The 24630-nt window shown below is 43.0% G+C and overlaps 1 protein-coding gene across 4 annotated transcripts in view; it reads left to right on the top strand.

Moving 5' to 3' along the window:
* Nucleotides 1-24630, top strand: part of sox5 (SRY-box transcription factor 5) — a 168777-nt gene that overhangs the window by 36061 nt on the left and 108086 nt on the right. For all 4 annotated transcript variants that reach the window (XM_028954941.1, XM_028954939.1, XM_028954936.1 and 1 more), the window contains exon 2: nucleotides 19190-19254. Coding sequence is in view for 2 of the 4 variants with exons in the window: in XM_028954939.1 (XP_028810772.1) it covers nucleotides 19190-19254 (65 nt within the window). In the remaining 2 variants the exon portion in view is untranslated. The remainder of the gene's footprint in view (nucleotides 1-19189; nucleotides 19255-24630) is intronic.

The raw sequence follows: 24630 nt of genomic DNA, 5'->3' as shown, positions 1-24630 counted from the left end.
CCCTATAATGACATTATGTGTATAGAGAATGAAACTCCAAACACAGCAGTTCAATATTGTTTTACATTTGCTGACTTTTGGTTGCTCACGTTTTTACATTTACATTTACATTTACAGCATTTATCAGACGCCCTTATCCAGAGCGACTTACAATCAGTAGTTACAGGGACAGTCTCCCTGGAGCAATTTAGGGTTAAGTGTCTTGCTCAGGGACACAATGGTAGTAAGTGGGATTCGAACCCGGGTCTTCTGGTTCATAGGCGAGTGTGTTACCCACTAGGCTACTACCACCCTTATGGGTGGTAGTAAGTTGGGAGAGTAGTTTTAAGTTGGGAGAGACCAACCCAACTTGTCTGTTATAAATTGTCAGCTCCTGAACAATCGCACAATCGTTACTGTTGGGAAGATTAAAAACCTTGAATTAGTTTCACTACTGCCAAAAACTTTTGCCCAGTGCAATTTAAAAGAGGCAGCAATGCAGTAATCCATTGAAGTTTCCTTGGAAAAATAATTTGAGGGGTTTGGAAGTGGACTTTGTAACTACTGATTGTGAGTTGCTCTGGATAAGGGTGTCTGATAAACTCTATGTGATTTCAATGTAAATTGTGTTCTGTGGTGTCTTTTTTTCTTCTACAAATATTTTGTGCAGTAGAAAGTCTCCTTTACGATGAAAAAGAAATTACTTGTATAGTCACTGCACTGCATCTGATATGAACATTAACTTCCCAGAAAAGCTGCGGTTGAAATAAATCACAGGATTAAGGAACGGAAAAGTACATGCACACTGCAGGCTGACTGACTGACGGGAATGAGGATGCTCCTTGTCAAACTGTAATGAGTGTCTTTGTAGCCCCATCTAGAGTGATGCGGCGCTCAGCACTACTTTTAGGTGGCCTGTGTTGCTGCCCTTTCGATTCATCCGCCGCATGAGGCTCAGACATTAAAGTGTCGTGTAATCTCCACCGTGCTTCTAATGCCCCGGCTGATTTCGCTCAGGTCAGTGGCTTTCAATCATCTCACCAAGATCTGAGCCACGTTCCCCTCCTCTTCCCTCTTGGCTCTAAAGCCGGGTTTAAAGACTCAAAGCAGATTGAATCACTTGCTTGTAGTAGTTTGTAAGAAAAAAAACACAAATCAGTAGGTCACATAATGTATTACGCTCTTACAAGTAAGGAAACATGATGATGAAGTCCTGAACAAATGTAACTTTTTTCATATCTGGGTTTTGAGGCTTTGTTTAAAGCAGAACACCAGCATATGAGTTCAGATTTACAAATCACTTTACATAACAGAACACACACTGAGCCCTATCTTCAAAGTGCTATCATGGACGTAGCACATGGAGGAAGGACTTTTTTGTTTGAGCGTCAGAAGACGGATGATTTTATATAAAAACTTTAAATTGGACTGGCTCCCGTACCCCTTACATTTTCATTCACCATGAATTAAACCTTCTTCTGCCAATTCTTCTGCAAGGTAGTGCAGAAGTGCTGGACAATATTTTCATGTTTCAGTCTCCTGAAATGCACCAAAACACACAAACCATAAGAAATCAGTTTAGTATTTAAGTGCTTCGACTACTTAACATGCTTACATAACAATTGGACACGCATTTTTTACTGAAAAATCTAAATCATTACTGTCCAGTCTGGCAACAATGAGCACTTGGTCCCATCTCCTCTCTTTGTTTAACTGTATGTTCCACATAAATGGCACTGTCAGGGGACATCACAGTCATATTCCTACTCGCCTGATTGCAAACCATGCAGATAGATCATGAGCACTTTTGTACAGGTATTGTGATCGGTGAATCATACATTCGCAAGCACTATAATAATGAACAGATTATTCAATGTGTTCCTTTTGTAATGTGTTATCACCAGCCTTTTGTACTGCCAAGTGATCTTTAAATGGACCGGAAGACCTACAGATGACTAGATCACCATCCAAGTCAAGACCTTCCAATGAGAAAGACATCAGACTAAATTGTCCTCATGAAAAATAATTGGCATCAGCCATCCACAGCCTTTTGTAATGGAAAGAAAATACATTTTCCTCTGATTCCAAAAAATTGAAAAATTGACAAGGTGTAGGACACGTAAAGGACAGCCATCGTAGCATGTCCATGTCAATAAATGTCACAACGAGACCTTGCTGCTAGAACCACATATTGATTTATGGATGTAGGTAGAGTGCGCTTTTTAAGATTGCCTTTAGTGTTCCTTGACCCTAGACCAGTGGCGCAATAGTGTGTCATTAGATTTGAACCGGTGCACTGGGTCAAAGCTTCTGGTTCTCTTGTAATATTAATGAGAATGAGGAATTTTATTTTTCATGATAATGCGCTACTGTGTTGAAAGATTTTTGCCCAATATGTAGACATGCACTTTTTTTAGAACAATGGCGTGCCATGGGATTATTTCATTAAAAAATGTGAGCGAGGCCGGTTGTTTATGAGTGTATTTTACATATCTGTGCTCCATTTGTGGATAAATATTTGTCTTTATGCACTTTATGCAAAACAAATCTATTCGCTCCCTGCACACTGTGTCACTTGGGATAACAGTGTCTGTGGATCGGGCCAAGTGTAAATGTATTTGCTATTGTTTTAAGCTCCAGTCATGGCACCATGCACATTTGACACAAGAAGTGTTAGTGTGTAGATCTGTGAAAAGGACGCTGGGAGATAATGTCATAACGTGTTGGTGAATGTTCCGTCTCCTGGCAGGGAGAGAAGGCGTGAGAGCGTAACGGACGGGACATTGTTAGCACTGCTTCTTTAGGGTCGACCCCATCTGCTGCATTCACCGAATCACAAAATTCACTTTTCTCTATCAAAAAGCAAGCTGCTATTAATAAAGTACTTCATGTGTTAAGCTGCATGTTAGTGCATTGGGATGGACGTTCTTCTCGTTCTTGACTTCCTGTCTCCAATTTCACTGAGATTTGAAGTTCCCACGAAAGCATGTGAATGTCTACATGTCTAGCCTCTTTTACAGAAATAGATTATTAGGACTGTGCTGGTAACAGCATTTGCATACAAAAACAGGCCCTCTATGTAGAATATTCAGAATCAGGTCAATTCAGAGATATGCGAAATGCAACGGGAATAAAGAACGCTTTATTCCTTGCACATTTTAATGAAAAATTTAACCTGTTTCCTTATTTCGGAGGGAATATTTTGGGGTAATGATCACCCGGTGTATATGCCCGTTACGTGTGAATGACGTACGTACAGCCGTTGAGAGACTGGGCATTGGCCACCCTTTCTTTTGCTTTTCTTTCTGTTTCTCTCTGACTACCTCTCAGACGCTGGCATCTTACACAGGATAAATATGCCACACTGTACAATACACCATTATACTCTGAGTGTAATATATGAAGCTTGCTCTGTGCTTTTGCCTTTTGATTTTTTTTTTTTTTTTTCGTCTCTCTTCTTTGCTAATAAAAGGTCTTTCATGCCCCCCCTTTGAGAAAAATGTAGAGAGGTTTTGTCTGCCGCCTCGCACTAGCCACTGTCTCCCATGGTGAACAGGGTTGTGCGAGGGGGACCAGTCAGCATTGATTTCTGGAAGGGGCAACTGAATGGGGTGTGAAGGGGGCACAGAGAGCTAGGCTGCTTTGTGCTGGCGCGGGGGTGGATGAATGCGAGGGCATGATACTGTATGAATGCAGTGGCGCAGGAAGGAACCCTTGGCTTACCCTCTGTCCTTTAAACACTGACCTCAATTCAGTATTGCCCAGTCCTTGTCTGCATGTTCCATGTTTATGTCTATTACCCACTAGGTAAAATGAGGTAAAGTACCTCCCAGTGAATGGCTGACCCTGGGCCAGCCTTTTCCCACACACACTTCCTACTTCCCATTCCCTTATCTTAAGCGGAAACTGACCCTAGACCAGCCGGGGGCCAGTCTATGGCCACAGAGTGAGTGATTAGCAACAGATCCTGCAGACCATGGGGGGCTATGGGGGCAAAGGTGATTTCTCTGATGACCTCTTGGCTTGTTTTGGTTTTGGAGAGGCACATGTGGTTGGGGGGGGGGTCTTCAGTCTGGTGGGTGGTCTCCACTCCAAATCCACTGTGCTCTTCATGTCTCTGGCTCTCACTGAAGTGGCCACTAGATAAGGTTAAAGACACAATGATAACAGTGCGACATCGTGAAAAATCATGATTTTAACATAACCAGAAATCACGCGGCTTAAGAAACAGGAGATGAGGAGCAGATGAAGAATGAAGACAAGAGAGGGGAGGAAATGGAGGGAAAGTGGATGAGTGGCTTAAAGCAGGGGGGGGCCGCCAGCGCAGTTCCAGACAGAGCGCGGAAGTCGTGTCGGGCGGAGGGGGGGTTTCTGGGGCGTGGGGGTCGCGCGTTGCTTTGTGTCACGTCTGCGAGCCAAACACTCCGCTGATGGCTGCCAAGCGCTGGGGAAGACGGGAAGTGATATGAAGTCAGATCATGGCTTTAATTGAAATGAAATTAATTAGCGGTCTGGCGCTCATCAGAAAATCTGCATCTGCAATTGTTTTATATATATATATATTTTTTTTTTTTCCCCTCCTTTTGTTTCTGACGGCCTGTTTCTTTCTTTCTTGTTTTTTTCCTCTAGCCTCTGAATGTGCAATCATGCGAACACCAGACCCTAATAGAGGGGAACATGTAGCATGGAGGACATTTTTAATACCATCATCACTTGCGTGCTCGTGCACGTGCGCTCGTGACGCAGATATGAAGTGACAGGTCAGCGAGGCCGGCTTGTGACTGCGTCACAGAACATGTGTCTGTCTTAAGAGGGCTGCTTGTAACGATGAATTTGCAATGCCCGGGCGAAAACGAGGGGACGCGCGGCATTAGCTGCTAGCCGAAGTGCTGGGCTTTTGAGCGAGATGCTAAATAATTGATGGCTTTGGCTCAGGGCAGGCCTCGCTGTCACTCGGTAACGAGCACAAGGACACGCGGCGGCCGCCGCTTGCTCGCTTCGGCGTTATTGGCTGTGAATATTCCAGCCCCTGCTGGTGTTGAGCTTTGATCCTCACACCATTCCTCGTAGCCCTTATAAAGAACAGAGATGTCCAGTCCATCCAGAGCACAGTTGGTGCTGTTGCCCGGAGCATGTATGTGTGTTTCTGTGTGTGTGTGTGTGTGTGTGTGTGAGAGCGCTCTAATAATGCCTCCAAATCAAAAGAAGCACAAAAGCCAGTCTAATGCAGTGCAGGTGGAGTCGAAGCATTTAGATATTAATTAAGGGCTCAGTGAAGCTTCTTGCTTTTAAAACGCATGCACACACACACACACACACACACACACACACATATAAACCCCCCCCTTCCTTGCTGTGTGTGGTAAATAGCCAGCTCTTTTGTCACCGGCGGGTCTTTTCTCATCCCTCTCTCCGTCTCGGCTGTCATTGTCCTCATTGTTTAGGGGAACAGAGGAGGTCCGGGCCGCGAGCGGACAAGGTCCCCACTAATGACAGGAAGTCTTTAAAGTCTGCAGCGCATTTCATCTGCACACAGCGGGAGGGCCGCTGGCCAGAGTTGCGTTTGATCCGCACCGCGCCAGGAGCTGCTGTGCTGCTAGTTAATTAACAGATCTCTTATTACACACACTCACACACACACACACACACTAACATGCTCACACAGAGAAATAGACAGATATGCATGTACAATAATTCTTTCTCTCTCTCACACATACAAAACGCATCCACACATTCGTTTTATTGTATTTTTTCTATCTGTGTCTTTATCTCCCTCCCTCTTTAAATGTCACTTCATTAGTCCTGCACTGTGTGTGTGTGTACTCATGTATGTGTAGATGCACCTCATGTACACAGTCAATATACACAAGCAGTCAAACGCGATCAATACAGCCTGCATGAGCAATCCATCCGGATCAATAAGCGCACTCAGTCGGGGCTAGATCAATATGCAGCTTGCATTAATTAGCTGCAAAGCTTAAGCAATTCAGTTGGAAGTTGCAGCTGGTTCCTGAGTCCAGAAAGTACTGAGCTTTGAAATATGAAATCGTTATTACATGTCTATGAAGTAACTGAGTAACACATAACATTTCTAATGCATTGTGTACTATACAAATACAAAATGACAGAATGGTCCATAAAGTGATTGCAAGTACTGTAAAAAAAGTGGTTGTAAGTACTGTAATTCTGACTTTATAGCAAACTTTATTGTTAAACCTAAAACAAGCTGTCATGCTTTATAGTGCCTTTACAATAGCACTACATAGATGAATCCCTTTTAAAAGCATTGTGTAGTGTAGTGCTATATGCATATAAGTTACTAGTTAATAATTATACAGGCTATGTGAAATTGACATTTGGCCTTTTGCTTGCACAGTTACAGAAATGTGGCTGGGGCACTAAAATACAAATAAAGCAACTTTTTAAGAAAAAAAAAACCTTGTGAACCTTGTGAAAAGTGAACCTTTTCAGTCTATAAAACAGAAGGTGCCTACAAACCAAGTAATTTAAACAGGAAGAACAGCTTCATAGCATTGACCATAAATATTACAAATGGGCATTTAGAGTATGTGATAGGCACAACAGGCCATACAACACCTAGATGTTGTCTGTTTTCTGCCTTGACTCTCACAGGCTACTTGTTCACAGTTGGAGGAGTTAGCTGACTGAAGTGAAAGTGATCAGTTGTCACATGTGACACCACAGTAAAGCACAGCACCCAGTGCACACCGTGAAATGTGGATCTGCATTTAACCCGTCCCCTGAGGCAGCAGTGGGCAGCCATGACATGCGCCCGGCTTTGCTCAGTGGTACCTCAGTGGCATCTTGGCAGCTCGTGATTCAAACCGGCAACCTTCCGATTATGGGTCAGTTTCCTTACCCGCTAGGCCAACCACTGCCCCTAAATGTCCAGTGCTGACTCTGCCCAGTTAGCACTGGACTGTCCACAACTTTATTTGGCCCCGGCCATGTTTGTTTACTATAAGCCATTCATTTGCTCTCTCTCTCGTCCATAGCTCTCTCACTCTCTCTCTCACTGTGCCTGAACCCTTTGGGTTTGTCTTCAAGAGCTCTATCAACATGTACTCTGTCCATTGTCTCATTACGCTGACCAGCCTTTAGCAGCTGAAACGATAGCGATTACTTATTTATTTGCATTCATTTGCAAACCAACCTGACGATTAATACCATTCAATAAAACCCATCACTTTAGAATGGAGGTCAGAGAAAAAGAGAGAGAGAGAGTAACACAGAATCTCTCTGATTTGATCTAAAAGTGTCCCTCTCTGTCTGCCCCTCTCCCTCATTCCCTCTCTCTTTTTTTGATACTTGTGCATTTGAGTGGTATTAGCCTAATGGCTCCGGCATTCAAATGACCTTATTACCCTTTCAGTAGCCGGTGTGCGGCCGTGCAGTCACAAAGCCACCCGCTTGAGCCCGGCTTGTCTCTAAGTGGAGACAGGGCCCTGGGTAATTTGCTTTAGTGGAGCGGAGTGGCACTAAAAGCCTGCTGGGTAATTGAGTGGCTGGGGGCCGGAGCGAAGCGCCTTGCGCTCACTCATTATGCTATGTTTCCTGTGCCGCCTGTCATTGTCTAGCCACTCGGGCCAGCGCTGGCCGACAGTAATGTGCAGTGACATGGCGTGTCCTTTCTAGAAAAAGAAAGAAAAAATAGAAGAAGAAGAAAGATCTTCCACACATGGATGACCCATCTACTCTCCTCTCCTCTCTGATCCAAAATGTCAAATGTCAGCTATATGCCTGCAAACATGCTTACGCAAACAATCACGGTACTGCAGGAGCTGTGCTACATCAAGAGCTTTTACAGACATTCCCTCAGTCACGCCCCGACACGCCCACTCACTCGGATGCACACCGTCGGTCAACCCCTTCCCTCTATTTATTTAGTTCTCATTCATCCTCTGTAATAAAAGGCCACAGCCCACTCTGTTCCACCTGCTCTTAGCTCTACGTTCCCATCAGCCTTCTACAGACTGTTCCAGTGATCTTCATATATGAGAGTCAGAATCATACTAAAACACAAGGAATTTATTTTCTCTCAAGCAACACAATACAATACATAATGTATTGTGTACAAGCAGAAAGAAAGCTATGCAAACTATATTTAAAAACCCAGTAACTAATACAAGATCTTATTTGCAGGTGCACCCAAAATACAGATTACAAACAAGGGAAAACTGCACCATATAAAATTAAGATCGTATAAGCAGATATTGTCAGGATCCGGTCCAGAAGGGGCTACTCCAGATCCGGGGGTTTCATGTTTGTCCTGTGTTATTATGATTCCTGATTGGTTTCACCTGTGTGCCTGTATACAGCTGCCCTGTTTGTGTCTGTTCTCCGTCGGGTCGTTGTTTGGTGATGTTTCCCCTGCCGTGTGCTTTTATCATAATAAATCCCCAGATATACACAATATACAGATATTAAGCTAGAATACACAATGTGTATAAAATGATTACATCAGACAGTTATATCAGTAGACCTCAGTTGGCCCTCATAGGCCATCAGGGGTGGTTCAAACCCCACTTACTACCATTGTATCCCTGAGCAAGACACTTAACCCTCCAGGGCGACTGTACCTGTAACTACTGATTGTAAGTCACTCAGCATGTGTTAACAGAATGGTTTGTGCGAGTCGGTTTGTACTCTGGCAATAGTTTTTTTTTATGTATTGCTGCCCAATATGTCTTATACTGTTATTTCTACATTTGGCCTCCACACTATCTGAGTTTTGCACGATAGATATGTAGCATTTTTATTGGCTAGTCAGTAGATGTAGGTGTCACAGTCAGTGTAGGGCAGGCACGACTCAAGAACAAGATCGGGGTTTAATACAAAAGACACGAAAACAAGGCAGGAACAAATACTGCATGAAATGAACAATGCTGGTACACAGAATAGAAAACGGCATCCTAAATTTTGACATTATAAGACAGTTATATCAGGATATTGAGACAATTACAACTTTGAAGCTCTCTCATAGTATGACGTGGGACCACGAACACCGATATCACCACGGTTGTGTCATGAACCCTTGTCTGGGATGGCCCAGGCATCAAATCCTTCCTATATGCACCCACTGTTCTCTCATCTCTGGATGTGGAGTAGCTGTGTCTGTCTGTTATAATTAAATCCGGCCCGTGTAAAACATCACTCCCCGCCCGCCTCTGTTTTATGTCCTCCTTCAGCTACGTAGCAGATTGATGTGGTCTCCCCCCCGCCCAAATCGGTCAGAGTTGCACTCATACCCGTCATCACCACACCTGTCATTTTCTTTGTTTGTCTTTGATTCCATCATCAAAGGGAAGAAGATGGCAGACAAATAATGAAACTAATTGTGTATGATCCGTGTCTGTGTCCATGTGTGGGTTGCATTGTTTAGAATTTTTGTCTGTTTTCTCTGATTCGCCCTGACAGCGTGTGGACTGGGGGCTAATGTACTCCACCTTTACGGAAGCGGGAACGTTCGGTCTCGTTGCTGCTAATTGTGTTGTTTCCTCGGCTCCCTCCGTTACGCTACTATTCTTGGAGCTCGCCGGGACCGCAGCGAGGCTTCAGCGCCGCCGCGAGCAGCAGGCCTGTCACCTCCGCTCCAGCGACGTGTGACTGATCTGTGTGGGCCAGCCGAGCCGAGGGGGGCCCGGTCCCTCCGCCAGTCGCACATTCGCTCCCTCGCCAACTTAATCAAGCCACCCCCCCCCCTCTCGCACCACCTTCGCCCCTCGCACACTTATTTACAGACTCTCCTCCTCGCTTTTGATGAGGCTCTTTCATTCAGTTTTCGAAGTACTTCCTCTCCGAGGTGCCTTTTTGCCCGACTCGTTGTTATCCTGGGGTCACGTTTTGCGTCCCTTCACTGCTTCAGTCTCACATACAGAAACAAACAGCGTACACCCTGGTTTTCAGCGCACTCATTATTTCACTGAAGTGTACTTTCCCCCCGCCTGCCATCTTCAGCCTGCAGTACGACAGTCTTCATGAATGAGTAAACCAGTGGTTCGTTTTCAGGATCAAATGACAGAATAGTTATCTTTGAGGGACATCATTGTGGGTGTCTGAAGACAAGCATGCATCCTTGAAACCCCCCCACACACAGATTCATCCTTGTCATGAATAAAAGAAGGATAAAACCATATATTTTATTTTTAACGATTGTGTCTGTTCTTGACCTGTGAAGGTAATAAACTGTGACATCAAATCAATAATAGCAGGTCTCTTCATTCTTCTCTTCCTGTTGTTGTTTTCTCTACCTGGGTTTTCTCAGATTTTATTGATGAGATGAATCCGAAATGAAATGTGGTGTACTGAGGTGGCCTGACCTGTTGCTTTCCTCTTTTCTGTAATTTCATTGTTTTATATGCTACATGTGGACATGTGGACATGTGTACCTTCAATTACCAGAATTTCATTTAACCATACATTACTGCACTCAGGTGTATCTCCATCACCCCCTGTCCTCAAGCCAAATAGTATTTGTCAGGGGCAATATTAATAATAATATAATGTGAAGTGATTGTCATTGTGATATGTGTCCTCTGCTTTTAACCATCACACTTGGTGAGCAGTGGGCAGCCATGACAGGCGCCCGGGGAGCAGAGTGTGGGGACGGGGCTTTGCTCAGTGGCACCTCAGCGGCTCAGGATTCGAACCAGCAACCTTCTGATTACGGGGCCGCTTCCTTAACAGCCAGGCCATCACTGACCCCTTACAGAATGCTTTTGTAGATCCTATTTTTTTGAAAATTGAGGTAAACTATTAAACACACAATTCTCTATTATTAATCAAGCATTTCTGACTATTAATTTGACTATTATTGGCTAATTTACCATATTTGCCCACTTGTATGACTAACATGTAGATTCTATTGTTCTTTGAAGACATGAGCTCCTGATTACTTTATGTCCACAGCCTAAAAATAAGGTATACTGTGAAAGTGCATGCAAAGTTTGCATCGCCTCAAAAGCACTGGGTTACACAATGAAAAGTAGAGTTGGTTGCTAGGTAACCGTCAGCTACCATTGTTGGAGGGAGTATTTAAGATATTTAGGAGTATTTAGGATTTCCTTACCAGAGAATGGATGAAGCAATCCAATCCAAATCTAACCCAAACCCTCTCTCATCTCCTCTGTTAGCATTTCTGTGAAAAGTGTGAAGAAGACAAAGTGAACTTGCTGTCTTTGTGTTTGTCTTTGCTGTCCACCAGCATGTGCTCAGTGCAAAAGTACCCCATGCCAGATATACACTGTAAATATGCATACAGGAGGTAGAAAAGGTCCTTATGGCTTAAAAAGATCTCTTATGCTTGCTCTTGCGAACACACAGACATCTCCGAAAGACACATTGGTCTGGTTTTAGAATAGAAGCTGAAGAAACAATGTTAAAAAGGGGAGTGCACCACCAAAGACCCTTGCCACAGAGATAGGGAAATCATGTTATCAGATAAAAATCTTGTTCGTTCCAGCAATCACCCATACTGGCATATATGTGTATGCTTTTTTGGCATACACACTCTCAGAATCCACACACTGGAAACACATAGATTCTGGGTGAGTAGGCAGTTGATTCTGTTCCTCTCTGCCTGCTTTGACTTACTTACAGTCCAGGCCAGGTCACACACAGCAACAGTCACACGGTGATGTGAAGAGCATCAGTCAGTGTGTTTCCATGCACATTTTAGTCAAGCTATGCTTATAACTTGACTCTTGACTCAATTTTTGTCCCAGTATACGTGCTCCAAAAGGAAGTAAATGTATTGACTGTTTTATGTCAGAATCTGCTATGATATGTGGTGATTTGGTTATAAGTATTGCACTTTTTTCCAGCTTTTGATCACAGACAAACATTTTAGCTCAAGTCATATTGCCAAATGGTGAACTGGACAACTTTGCAGCTCTGTACGTTTCATACTTATTTTGTAAATGAGATGCAACATGGTTATGGTTACTGTGCTGACTTTTCTAAAAGAGCAAGTGGAAAAGAGGAGCATGCACAGAGCCACTAGTCCACATCATTTGGGTGTGTTAGTAAGACATTCAATTCTTAGTTTGTAAACAGAATGACAAGGTGACAAGGACAGGGCGGGGATCTTCAGGCCCCAGCACTGGATTAAAGGAGGGGATTTTGAGGAGTTAGTCTCCACTCTCGTATAGATTTAAGAGGTTGGCCAGGGTCGTCGTTTGACCTCGGCCAAGATTAATCGCAGAGGCACGGGTCTGGTAGACGACTGGGGGTGGGTCAAGGTTGGGTAAGACACATGGAATTTGTGTTTGTGATGCGTGAGGTTGTGTAAGGGCTTAAGGAGCAGGATGGGTGACAAGTTACAAGCTGAGCAGGTTACAAGATGAGCTCAGTGACAGGTCCAGCCCATTTGATCGTCCAAGTCAGAAGGCAAGCGGAGAAACACCGGCGATAAGACCCATTCCCATCCATTGTTGTTTAATTAGCTGTGAGCCTGATCGCATATTGCCGGTGACAAAGCCAGAACCAGGTCATTAGCGAGGTGAGGCTCTGTATTCTTCACCGTCTTAAAATTTCACTTTCAAACTGAGCAGCAGTGGCCTCAGCGCAACGCGACTTCGAAAGGAAATAAAGCGGGACAAGACGCAAGCGTAGACAACGCTGCGACAATGGCCCCACGATTAAGATCTAATGTGATTTCACACCACTTGGCCGAGTCTGATGATTTAATTTAATGCTAGATTTGGAGGGATATGGGCAGTGACTGCGGCACTCTGAAGGCGGGGGGAGAGGGGGGTCCGCGGAGGGGGGCGTCTGTCACGAGCCATATCTTCTCACGCCTTTCCAGCACACTGTTTACACTCCGGCTCTGTCAACAGGAATTAGTGCACGCTTGCTCTGGAGTGTGTGTGTGTGTGTGTGTGTGTTGGTATGGATTAGAGTGTGCACATTGTTACACGCTTGGATATTCATGCGTATAGGGAAGCAATGTAATCGTGCGAGATTGTGCGCATGTTCCTGTTGTAAAATGTTCACACTGCGGTTCGCCCGTCGTGTTTGCATACGCATGTGTGTGTGTGAGTGTGTGAGCAGGCATGCGCTCGGTGTCTCCACCACCTGCAGGCTACAGAAACGCATCAGCAGACTTACGTCCGGATTTTCGGAGCCGTACATCTATGTCCAAGGGCTCGTCCTCCCTGATTCCCACATTCGATGTCTGAAACGAGCGATACGTGGCTAGCCGCGCTGATGCATGGCGTAGTGGCGTAATGGCGGCATGGCGTGCCCAGGAAGTGTCCTCTTTAATGTGCAGCCGCGTTTCTGTCTTGTCACGTCTGTGGCACACGAGAAGTGACAGAAAAACAGAGAAGAGCAACACAGCAAACAAACACAAGTCCCAGCGCCAGTGGGGATTCACTGTCTGCCGAAATCAATACAGTGCACAGACGTCTGCACACACACACACACACACACACACACACACTCACGGAATCAAATGTTTATTTTTGTTGCTGCACAGCAAAGGGAGTTCAGTGTAAATGACTCCATTATCTGTATGTGTGTAATTAACCACACTCAACACACTCACGGAGGATGGACACACACACACACACACACACACAGGAGCAGAGGAGATGGCTTTGTTGACTCCCCCCGGTGTGGTACGTTGACGTTGAAAGCGTAATTACCGAGTGTGTGCTTTGTTTGCCGGACATTTAATTATGGTGTTTGTGTTAATGACGCAGAGACGGTGCATGGCCCTCTACTGCGTATGTGTGTTTGTGTCCTTCGTCTGCGAGTGTGTTGAGTGTTGATAATTATGGTGCCTTTGTTAATGACGTAGGGGATGTCTACAACCCCTTTGCCGCGTGGCTGAATGTCAGACTTTGTAAAAAGTCGCCACTTAGCACAAGGGTCAGACTGTAAAACCTCCTCAGCATGAGCTAATGTTGCCCGAAAAGAATATTCTGAGACCAATAATTCGCAGCCTCCCATATTCAGTACCTTTCTACACCGTGAAATTCAATTGCTGCACTTTACTGTACAGCTAGACATCACTTTCAAAAAGCGACATTTTACATGATGACCTTTAATTACCTTTATCCTACTGGACAAAAAGTCTTTAATTCACAAGAAACACGCCACAAGTCCAACATACACTAGATATATGTCCTATTGGTAATACGTCATTTCAATAATCGTTAGGGTTAATAGTTTATTTCTACAGAAGCAAATGCACTAGCCATCATTATTTCCCATAGAAGGCCACTTTATAGAAGCTATTATGAAAAGGCATGATCTTTCTATGTGGGAGTGGGCACATGTCGGGGATTTTGGGGAGACGCGCGCCTGTCCAGACATACCACGTCACGTTACCGTTTCTGGTACATCATGTGACCTGTGTTGTCCAGTTCTTAACCTAAAAGCCCTCGTGAAATTGCATTAGACTTAAGTCCCCTTTTTTCCCCGCACTGGGCAAGGCCTGTTGCATTAATCATCTAAAGGAATTAAACCGGCAGTGCTGAGCTGCAGTTAAGATTCAAGGTGACGTGGAACAAAAACATGATTTCTTATTTTCAAGGAGGCTATTGTGGCGAGTTGAATGTGTTGAATGGGGATGGGACAAAAGGTAAAACACTTTGGCCTGATTATGCACCGAGCCACAAGTGTTTTCTCGTAAATCTCCCCACGGTCTGATTGACAATCAGGACTTGATGGCAAAGACAAACGGGCTGAAAGCACTAAGAATGTGGCATTCAGGTGGGCATGCGCCATTCAGAGTCAATTCCATTGCATGTTCCTCACACAATTGCTAAAGGCTCTGAAAAAAGGCTTTCTGTGCTGGAAGAGTATTTCAGTTGAGCTTGGATGTGATGACCTACAGTGAATCTTTGAGTTAAGGTGAACTTTTCCTTCTTTTTTGACGACGGATCACTCCAAACAAAGGCAGAAACACTCAAAGAAGTCTGCCGGAATATTTCTGCTTTGTGCAAGAGTTGTGGAGTCACGTGAAAAGAGGAAACCAGATGCTTTGTGTCGGCACGAGGCACTTTCCCTGCTCTGTGTTCTTTACTGTTTGCCAGAGTGGCAGGGAGGAGGCCTTTTGACCTGACTTGTATTGCACAGGGACCAGAGAGAGGAGAAAGGAAGTCATTTAATTCTGCCCTAGGGTCAGCCTATAACAAAGGAATGGGCAGGAATGAGTTTACTAAATGTGTGTTGCTCTGACTTTGAGCCTCTGTCATGCCTGCCTTCATAGGAGCTGACAATTGGAATAAAGGGTCTATCAAGGGCTGCAAGATTATTTACAATTTTTTGGACATAGCAATTACAATGGATTTAAGATAAAATGTGTACTTAACTATCTCGAAAATAAATGACTGCTTGAGGGAAACATAAAAACTATTTTACTCAGAAATACTGCATTCATTTTCAAACCATCTTGCATTTTAATAACATAACCTGTAAAAACCACAGCCCAAAATGTGCAGTCTGTAGTGATAGTGTCATTTTTTTTGTTTTGCTTAAATTCATAGGCATGTTATCTTCTAAAGCATCTTTATTTTAAGGATAAAATTGGAACCCTTATATCTTGATATGTATCATATTGTATCATGTTTTAAACAACTGTTTTAAATTGGTCATTCCTATAGCTGTTCAGATGGGCTGAGGTCTGATGATTGAAGGACACAGCATCAAATTAGCTGGCACTTATAGCCACATTTTAACAACCAAATGTGGTTAATTTATGCTGCACCTTCCTAATGTAAAAGAAGCAAAAAAAAAACCTTCCTGGTGTAATTTCACATTCCTTTTTTTATCCTTACCCAGCAGGCCAATGCCCAGCACTCTCCACCCTCTTACATACGTCCAGCATTACTGAATAATATTTGCATCCTACATGTAGGAACGCTGCACCAGGCCGAGTTGTACTTCCAGATCGCTCATGTAAACGCTTACACCTGGACAAATCATTCACATTCACATTCTTTTATGTCACTCGTTTTGCTCCGTCTATTGGCTGACACATTGATTCTGCTTAGTTTCAGTAGCAGAATAAACCAACTTTTTTCTGTGTTTGTTTTTTTATTTTTTTTTTTTATTTTACGACTGCCGTCTGTCTCATTTGAGACTTGGAAAGCATGTTGATATATAACAACATCAACCCAGTGGAGTGTAGGACATCTGATTGGGTTTGCGGAAGGGGGGGTGGGTTACTTTCCCTGAAAACATCTGTGTGGTGGTATGTGTATCAGAGTGCATGTGACGGCTGTGTCTTGTCCCGACGCTCAAATATGTGTGGATTTAATCAAAGCTCTTTCGCTCCATTCCCAGTCAGGTGTCCAGACATGTCCATCCATCGGTGGCATCCTCCTGTCTGTCTTCTGTGTCCTCCTTTCTGTGTCCTCCTCTGTTCTCCCAGGCCGTGTGCGTAGCAGATGAGGTTTTTATTAGTTTTGTGTGACAAAGTCAGGCGATGGTGCGCAGATGGTCAAAATTACCCGTCCAGAGCCCATTAGAGTGTGTAACAGATGCAAATAGGTTAATCTCTTTGTGTTTGGCTTTCTCCAGAGGCAAGATCTGTACAGAATGTGAAGGAGGGCTGATGGGGGATCTTGTCTTCTTTCTCTTCCTTTCATTTTCACACCGTCTGTTTATATTTATTTATTATTTCTTCTTTTTCCACATCAGATTTACTCATAATTCCCATTGTCTTCCTGTTCAGTACCAAATGTTTCCAAAAGTTGCATACAGCACACAACATTGCATATAAACAGATGCAAAACAGAACGGCAATAAATGCAAAAGGAAGATTTTTCTCATTTATCTGGGTTGGTTCTTTAATGCACGTAAGTCTTGCCTTTTTTCTGCATCATCTGCCTCCCGGTCTAGTCTATCGGGCCCGCCACTCACTCTCACATAGTCGCAGGAGATGAGTGCGTTCACACGTCCCTGCTGTCCCTTCCTTACATAAGGCCTTGGCCCTGTCATTGTTCGCCGGGCTGCTCTCCTTTTTCTGCATTAACAGCACAATGGCGCTGTATCCACACTCTGGCCTTATGTAACTGCCTTTGTAACGAGTCCCAGTGAAAGAAATGCAGCTCATCATTGTGCTCCAGTGTCTTTTGTCTATGAAAAAGGGCCATATCTTTAGTTTTCCAAGTTACAGTGTGGTTCGTGAAACATTGGTTGGAAACAAAAACCTCTATGAAAGCACGTAGCCATTTGAAAAGAAAATTAAATTGGTTGATGTGAATGTCAGGCAGAGTTGTACTCCTACTCCATAATTTCACAGAAATGTCTGGCTTTTTGTATAACGTTTAAACATTACATGTCTGTTGTCAAACAGCTCTCGTTTCACAGTTTAACATGTTTTATGTCCCATAATAATAATAATTCAAGTTCCAATTTGTTTTAATGACATTTCAGTCAACATCTGCACCCATTAGACACTAAAATAAAATTGTGTCTGCATATAAGACTATGGAATTTCCATTAATTTTCTTTGTGTTTGTTACCTTTTAGTTTAATTTTGATGTCTCCTGCATCTCCATGCCGACAGGTTTTCAGAATCTCTTCTCTATGGGATTTGGCCTTTGCTTTCCATGCACAACAAGAGACCCTTAAACTTGAACATTTTCCTGCTTTCAGCACTTCAATGCAACTGACTATTTGAATTGTGCCTAATATATCCCACCTACTGACAAATGAGTGTTTTTCGAACTGAACTTTAGTGAAAGGTGCTGTTCTTGTGGATTTTTACCAGACTTTGCACAGCGTTTGAAACAGCATACTAACATAAATGCCTGAAATAACTTTGGTTAATAGGGCAGTCTCATTCCCAGCTTCAGTTATAAATGGCCCCATTTGTGTAAGAACACTTTTATACACTAATTCTGTTCAGCATCCAAGGTGGGGTGTGACAGCGCGCCACGTTCTTTCGTTCGTTGGAAAAAGCCTATTCATGATGCTTAAATTATATCAAATTCTTATGAAAGTGGCCCTTTCAAAAGCACCTAGGTCAAAGTTTCCACCTTTGCATTCATTATTTGTCCTGAGCTCCCGTACCAACAGCATTGGACAGTTCAATCACACCACAATGTGGTGTGGAGCAGAGTCAAAAATTATTGCTAATAAAAAGTTATTTGTTAAGACTATTACAAACGATTGATGGCGTTTTTAACCAGTAAACAAATTTACTGAATGAACCAAAAATACTGCTTTTGGCAGAATAATGGATTTTAGAATTAGGACTAAATGATTTACAATAATACACGAGATGGAGTGCTTCATTATGAGGTTGATTGGTTGTTCAGTGCTTGGAATAATTAATAACATACATAAACAAATTGTGTTAATGTGGTATTTTTCCATCACATCTGATGATCTCGTGTATAGAAATTTATAGGAGTTTGGAATTTGAGGCTCGTAGATGTTAATTGAGCTGCACGGTAGATTTGGCACCACATAGTCCTGCTTTCTTAATGAAAGATCTCAGTATTTTCCAAAACGAAAGAACCCGCATCGACTCAATCTCATTTGGGTGATTTGTACTGTAAGTAATGGACAGAGCTCTTGTTTAAAAATCTTTAAATTACAAAATAAAGACTACTCTTATCTTATAATTATTGTGTGTTCTAAGAGAATGTGGGGTTATTATTACACACACACACACACACACACACACATACATATTTGTAGAGGGGCTTGCCAAGAAATATAATGCTACCAAAGTGGATATTCTCCAAGGCTTTATTTAACACGCAACTTATCAGTACGCTGACAAAGGAGTTTATGTCTCTAAAACTAGCTGTAAGTACAAATGACAAAGATTGCTGTTGGTGATTTTGGGGAAGTTTGTTTATCACACTTCTCACATACGCACACAAACACACACACACGAATGTTCACATAGACATAGCTCCCTATATTTGTTGGTATCTAAAGATTTATTTTAAAGATTCCATATATATATTTATGTATGTATAAGATTCCATATGTATATATGTATGTATGTGCATTGCTTAAGTGTGTGTGCAATATTGAATGCATATATATGTGAGCTTGTGTGTGTGTGTGTGTCTATGAGTTCAGTTCATAGTTCTTGTTAAATTCACACTAGATTAAAAGGTGATTGTGTTTGTTTTTGTTCACACAATGCACAAATGCAATTCTCCAAATTTTGTCACCATCTTTCTTTCTCAACTTCTTCCCCATCTGTGTTTGTCAGGACTGCAGACCGGACCTTTTTACAGAAGCCACACTTAAGGACAACGATCCGCCCCGCACTGCCTGGTAAAGTTTTAAAATTACTTTCTTCATTTCCATATATCATATCCAGAAAAATATGTATCTATGCACCACACCTAATCTACTTAACAAAGCTGCGGGTTGGCAGTTTCTTTGGATTTCGCTACAGCAGTGCAGTCAGTAAGATGACAGGTCCACACAGAAACAAGCTACAAAGAACCATAATTTTGACCAACATGGCAACGCAACAGAAATCATCCATCAAAACCTACACACTTGCCTCACACACATCAAAACATACACGTTAGACATCATACAGTGTTGCCTTTATAGGCCGGCTTTAACTAACATTGCCATTGCTAAAGTGCTGCACCCAAATATGCGGACACCATCTCAGGCTGTCCACCAGACATGAGACTTTTGCCTTTATTAATCTGAAACCCTGGAAGGTGTAAATATCACACACACACATACAAACACACATACACACACATCGCACACACACATACACACACACACACACATGCTGAACAAGTCCTCACCAGCCTCCCGCCCTATGCCGTGAGCTGCGATATTAATCATGACAATGAGATTAATACTAATAGCCAGTTGGTGGGTGAGGCTTCTCTGCCAGTCAGAGCAGACGTGGAAGCAGCATATGTTTACTCACAATGGGGTCAGAACCACACGCAGACCCTACAGAGACCCGTCATCAGAGATTACCTCAGGGGCCATCCTGGCGCATGTATGTATCAGACGCCTCCACAAATATAGGAACACATAAAATTGGAGGACATTTTGCTGGGCCCCACAAGAAAAAAAGAGTAGAGACACTTAAAACCAACATCTTTGGTCATATGGTTTATTTGGTTTAGGCTTGCATTGTAGCAGTAGTTTTACATTTATAATACATATGTTACATCTTTAATACCATTGGTCTGCATGTAGACAATAACTGGTGTAATAAAAAGTGACAAACTTATTTCTAGACCCTCTGCCATGCAAAAAGATGTATATCTGTGAGGGGGTACATATGTGTGAAGCCTTTGAGAATATGTATGTGTACATCTGTGCATGTTTGGGCCCGCATCGCAGGCTGGTAGACTGTGATCGCAGTGCTGTCACTCTCACAGCGCTTTCAGTCGGGTCGACCTTGCATCTCTGCATTCTGGCATTGCTCATGCAGTGGGCAGCTCCAGCTATTTCTGTGAAGATGACCACCCAACGATGAGTGTGTGTGTGTGTGTGTTTTGCCTGTGGGAGTCTGTGTGTGTGTTCCTCCTCGTCTGAAAGCGTGACTGTTCTTTTCTGCCTTTCGCCATTTGCCACCCTCCCGTTTCTGATGAAGTGTTCCGGTAACAGCCATTACTCCTCTGCTTTATATTTACTGGACCACATATTGTCTTGACACACAGTAGACACCCTACATTGTAACAACAACAACTACATCATTTATTTCTTATATAGCCCATAATCACATACAGTATGTCTCAATGAATTATGAGAATGATTAGATTCCAATTCGCAAATCCACATTGTAGTTCAGTTAAAATCTTTAATGTTGATAAATTACTTATTTAATGCTACTAGATATGATGTCATCACATTGCTATTACGTTGTGTACATGCATGAAACACCTAGCTTGGAAATGCACTGAATCAAACCTGCTGTTACCTGGTTTATTTACACTCCGTCAATGCTAAAATATTAGGTATGACAGATTACCTGAATTCAGTTTTTGCAGTTCAATACTTTAGGATTTCTTGGGTGAGGCACTAAAAATTTGTTCTTAACGCCAATTCAACATCAGATATGTGCACAAGGTTGAGTTGGAGATATGCTTTGTAATGCCATCTAATGCCTAATTCAGACTACACTATCAGAGGTAACTGATAGTTCACTGACTTGTCGCCAAATTATTGCTGACTGCGACCGAGTATTGAGCTACAGCCAATGACATTCCTGGACACAGGATGACAGGAAGTCTCTCTGCAGAAGTAGAAGAGACAAACCAAACCAATAAAAGTATTAACCCGCAATCATAAATTATTATTTTTTCCTGGATATTCTTTATTAATGATTTCTGTTTAGCACTCCAACATATTTGGCCTAGTGGTTAATGAAATGAAGCCGAATAGCTGAAATTGGTGAATATTAGCAAAATACAATAATGTTACAATAACGCTAAACAACTAACTTGTTTTAAAGCCACTGTTAAGTATGTTAATGAAATCACTGATACTCATGAAGGGTTCAGCAGCCCAACAGGAAGAAATAGGAGAGATAAGTTCACAGCAGTGGTACTCCAACCTTTCCATTGGTAAGACCTGGTTGATCTGATCGTCTCCAGTCGCGGAAAAAGCATCGCTTGATACAGCTCATTCGACTGCTGTGACCACGTATATGTCTCAGTTAAGAGATGGCTTCTATTAACACATTACAGTAGCCATTAGCACAGGCACTGGCCGCTGCATCCTAACGAACATATGCTTCCCACTCGAATGCCTAAACTCTTATTTATGGTTTTAATTTAATGTGCGGAGAAAGAATTCCAAATTAAATTTGGAGGGTTGCCTCTAGAGTGTAAGTATAATAACATGGTAATTTTTACACATCTTCATGAGAAATGAGAAAATTAATTCTTTCTGACAAGCTGTAATTATTGGGCTTGGAACGCGTGCAGCTGAACAGTTTGAGCCGTGGTAGTTTGGCACCAAGCTGCGGAACAGAGGTGTGCTGATAACGCGCACAATAGCGGGAGCTAACGCATGCGTGCCCAGTTGCATACTGATACAGTCTCAGACACACGCATACACATCCGTATGCGCTTTCGCATCAATTCACACCTTTTCCTTCTATGTTTTGGCTATTAGACTAGACGCACTTACACACCGGTTAACATAATAAAAGTTTGTATTCCGTATGGCACGAGTTTGAAGAATGAGACCTATCGAGATCAAGAATTTCCGTAGGACGACTCACGTCATTTAATGCTGTTGATCTGCTGGGTGAAATCTTCCACTCTGCTTCAAAATAATGCTCAACTTGAAATTTCAGTATTTCAGTTCACTTGCATTGTACAACATGGTACCTGTTCCTATTATTTCTGCAAATTAAGTTGAACATAACTCCAGTGATTGTTCACACCCCTTTGACCCCAGTATTTTATCTTGAGATGAGTTTGGCGATGACAGATATGTCGTGGTTGTGTGTGGAATGACTTCTGCATCAGAGAACACTGTGATTAGCCCATATCACTGCAGGGTCTGGCCAGAGCAGCAGAGGGTCACAGGGAAGTAGTTCAAGGGATTATCGGAGAGAGAGAGAGAGAGAGAGAGAGAGAGAGAGAGAGGCAGAGAGGTCCTGCTGCCCCCACCTATGTCTGATATCATCAGAATGCACGCCGACCCTCCCATGTCAAGGTCATCCTCCATTAATATTCACAGCAATGCGGTGGTAGGATGCTACTCCTGTTGCTTAATAATGATCACTCACTTTCAGCCTGATTCACACAGGCTCTAACTGTGCTTATATGTGTTTTTTTGTTAACATATTTGTGCAATTAGTGTATCTCCATGTGCGTGAGTGTGTATGCATGCACACACCAAAGCTGACAATTTCTCTCTCTGCAGTGATGTGTACTCTATAGTGTGTGTGTGTGTGTGTGTGTGTGTGTGTGTGAGGACAGTATCAGTGCCACACAGGTTGGCTGTCCCCTTTGAAACCACTGCAGCTGATTTATTTATCCTGCTCCATTTTGTCACGTGCTGTTAAATGTTTAATTCCCCTTCCCGCCGGTGAGGGATCCACCAGGGAGACGCGTCTATGGGGTCTCACAGCTGAATTATGCATGGCTGTGTGCATGTGTGTGTGTGAGTGTGTACGAGTGTGCTGAAGTGCAGGTGTCAATAAGTGAAGTGTGTTTCCACTTCCTTTCTCTTTCTTACTCCTTCACTTACTTCCTCTCCACAAGAGTATTTTACAGACCCCTACAACTTATTTATGGGTCCACTGTCATAGGGCATTAGTTCATTGTGCTTTATGTGTTTGTGTGTGTTTATGTGTGTTTATAAGTTGTGTGTGTGTGTGTGTGTGTGTGTGTGTGTGTGTGCACTAAGGCCAGGACAATAGCAGGTAGCACTTTAGCGGCAGTGTGATGTGCAGACGCAGCAGTGTGTGACTGTGCCTTCTCTCAGCTCAGAGAGCTCATCCCGCCGGGATTAGTTTATGCTGTCTGCTGAAGTGTTTTGTGCTCAGGCCTAAACTGTGTCACACGCAGTAGGTGACAAAATTAGGACGGACGCAGTGCCAGGCCTAAAGTTGCTCATCTTATATTCCAGAATTGACAGCTTTGGCAGCGCAGCATATCAAACAGAGAAATAACGGAGTGTATAATGTACAATAAATGTGTATTCAGCGTATTCATTTAAATTCATGCAGAATCAAAGTAAATTTTCCAAAATTATATTTTATGGTAATTATGGTTAAAAAAACACATCTGCCAATCCTAGGTTCCATGGACTCCTGGATGTTCAATTAGAACAGAATGATACGATTAATTCGTATCATTAGTCAGGATTATTTATTTATTTATGTAAGTGGACAGCATGGACATCTGTTGCCCCTCTTGCGCCGGAACGACAAAAGCCTTAGGACAGAACCGGCCTCCGTCTCCCTTGCCCGCCAACCCGTACGCTCACCTCTTTCATGCAAATGAAGCTGTCTTTAACCCCAATCAGAGAGGTCGCGGGGCGCTGCGATGCCACCAACGTGGCCGGGTTGGCAGGGGTAATTACTGGGTGTGGAGCAGTACCCCCCCTTCAAATCTGAGGGTGTTGAGCACGTAAACTCCTCGCGGGAGCGATACGTACAGGTAATCACCTTTCTGCTGCGTGATTAAATCACAATTATCAGGGAGGGAGAGGGGTCTTTTAGTTTGCGGTTAATAGATGGGTCTGCTCCACCGAAGCAGCTGAGCGACAATAGACCTGCCTCTTAATGCTCTTCGGCTTTCTTCTCGAACATTTTAAAGGCTTATGCCTGCTTATGTTTAAACATTTCAGTTAAACACCGGCAAAGAGGGGTTTTACCAGCCTAGTGGGTAACACACTCACCTCTGAGCCAGAAGACCATAAAGTCACTTAACGTCACTTAATCTCCAGGGGGACTGTCCCCGTAACTACTGGTAGTAAGTCGCTCTGGATAAATGTCATAAATCTCAATCTAAAATGATCTGAGTGCGGTTATGCCAGGAGGAACTGCCATAAAAAGTAATCTACTTTAGCAATTTACTAATGCAAGACAGAGCCAACAACAAACAAGTTAAATACGAATTATAGGTGAGTAAAAATGTTAAAACTTTATGATATATGAGATTTTGGCATTTATTCTCCCTGCAAAAACTACCTTGAAGCGTCATT

This window comes from Denticeps clupeoides, chromosome 15 (assembly GCF_900700375.1).
Source record: "Denticeps clupeoides chromosome 15, fDenClu1.1, whole genome shotgun sequence".
NCBI lineage: Eukaryota > Metazoa > Chordata > Actinopteri > Clupeiformes > Denticipitidae > Denticeps > Denticeps clupeoides.
Note: the sequence above shows the minus strand (reverse complement) of the source record. Positions and strands in the feature narration are given on the sequence as shown.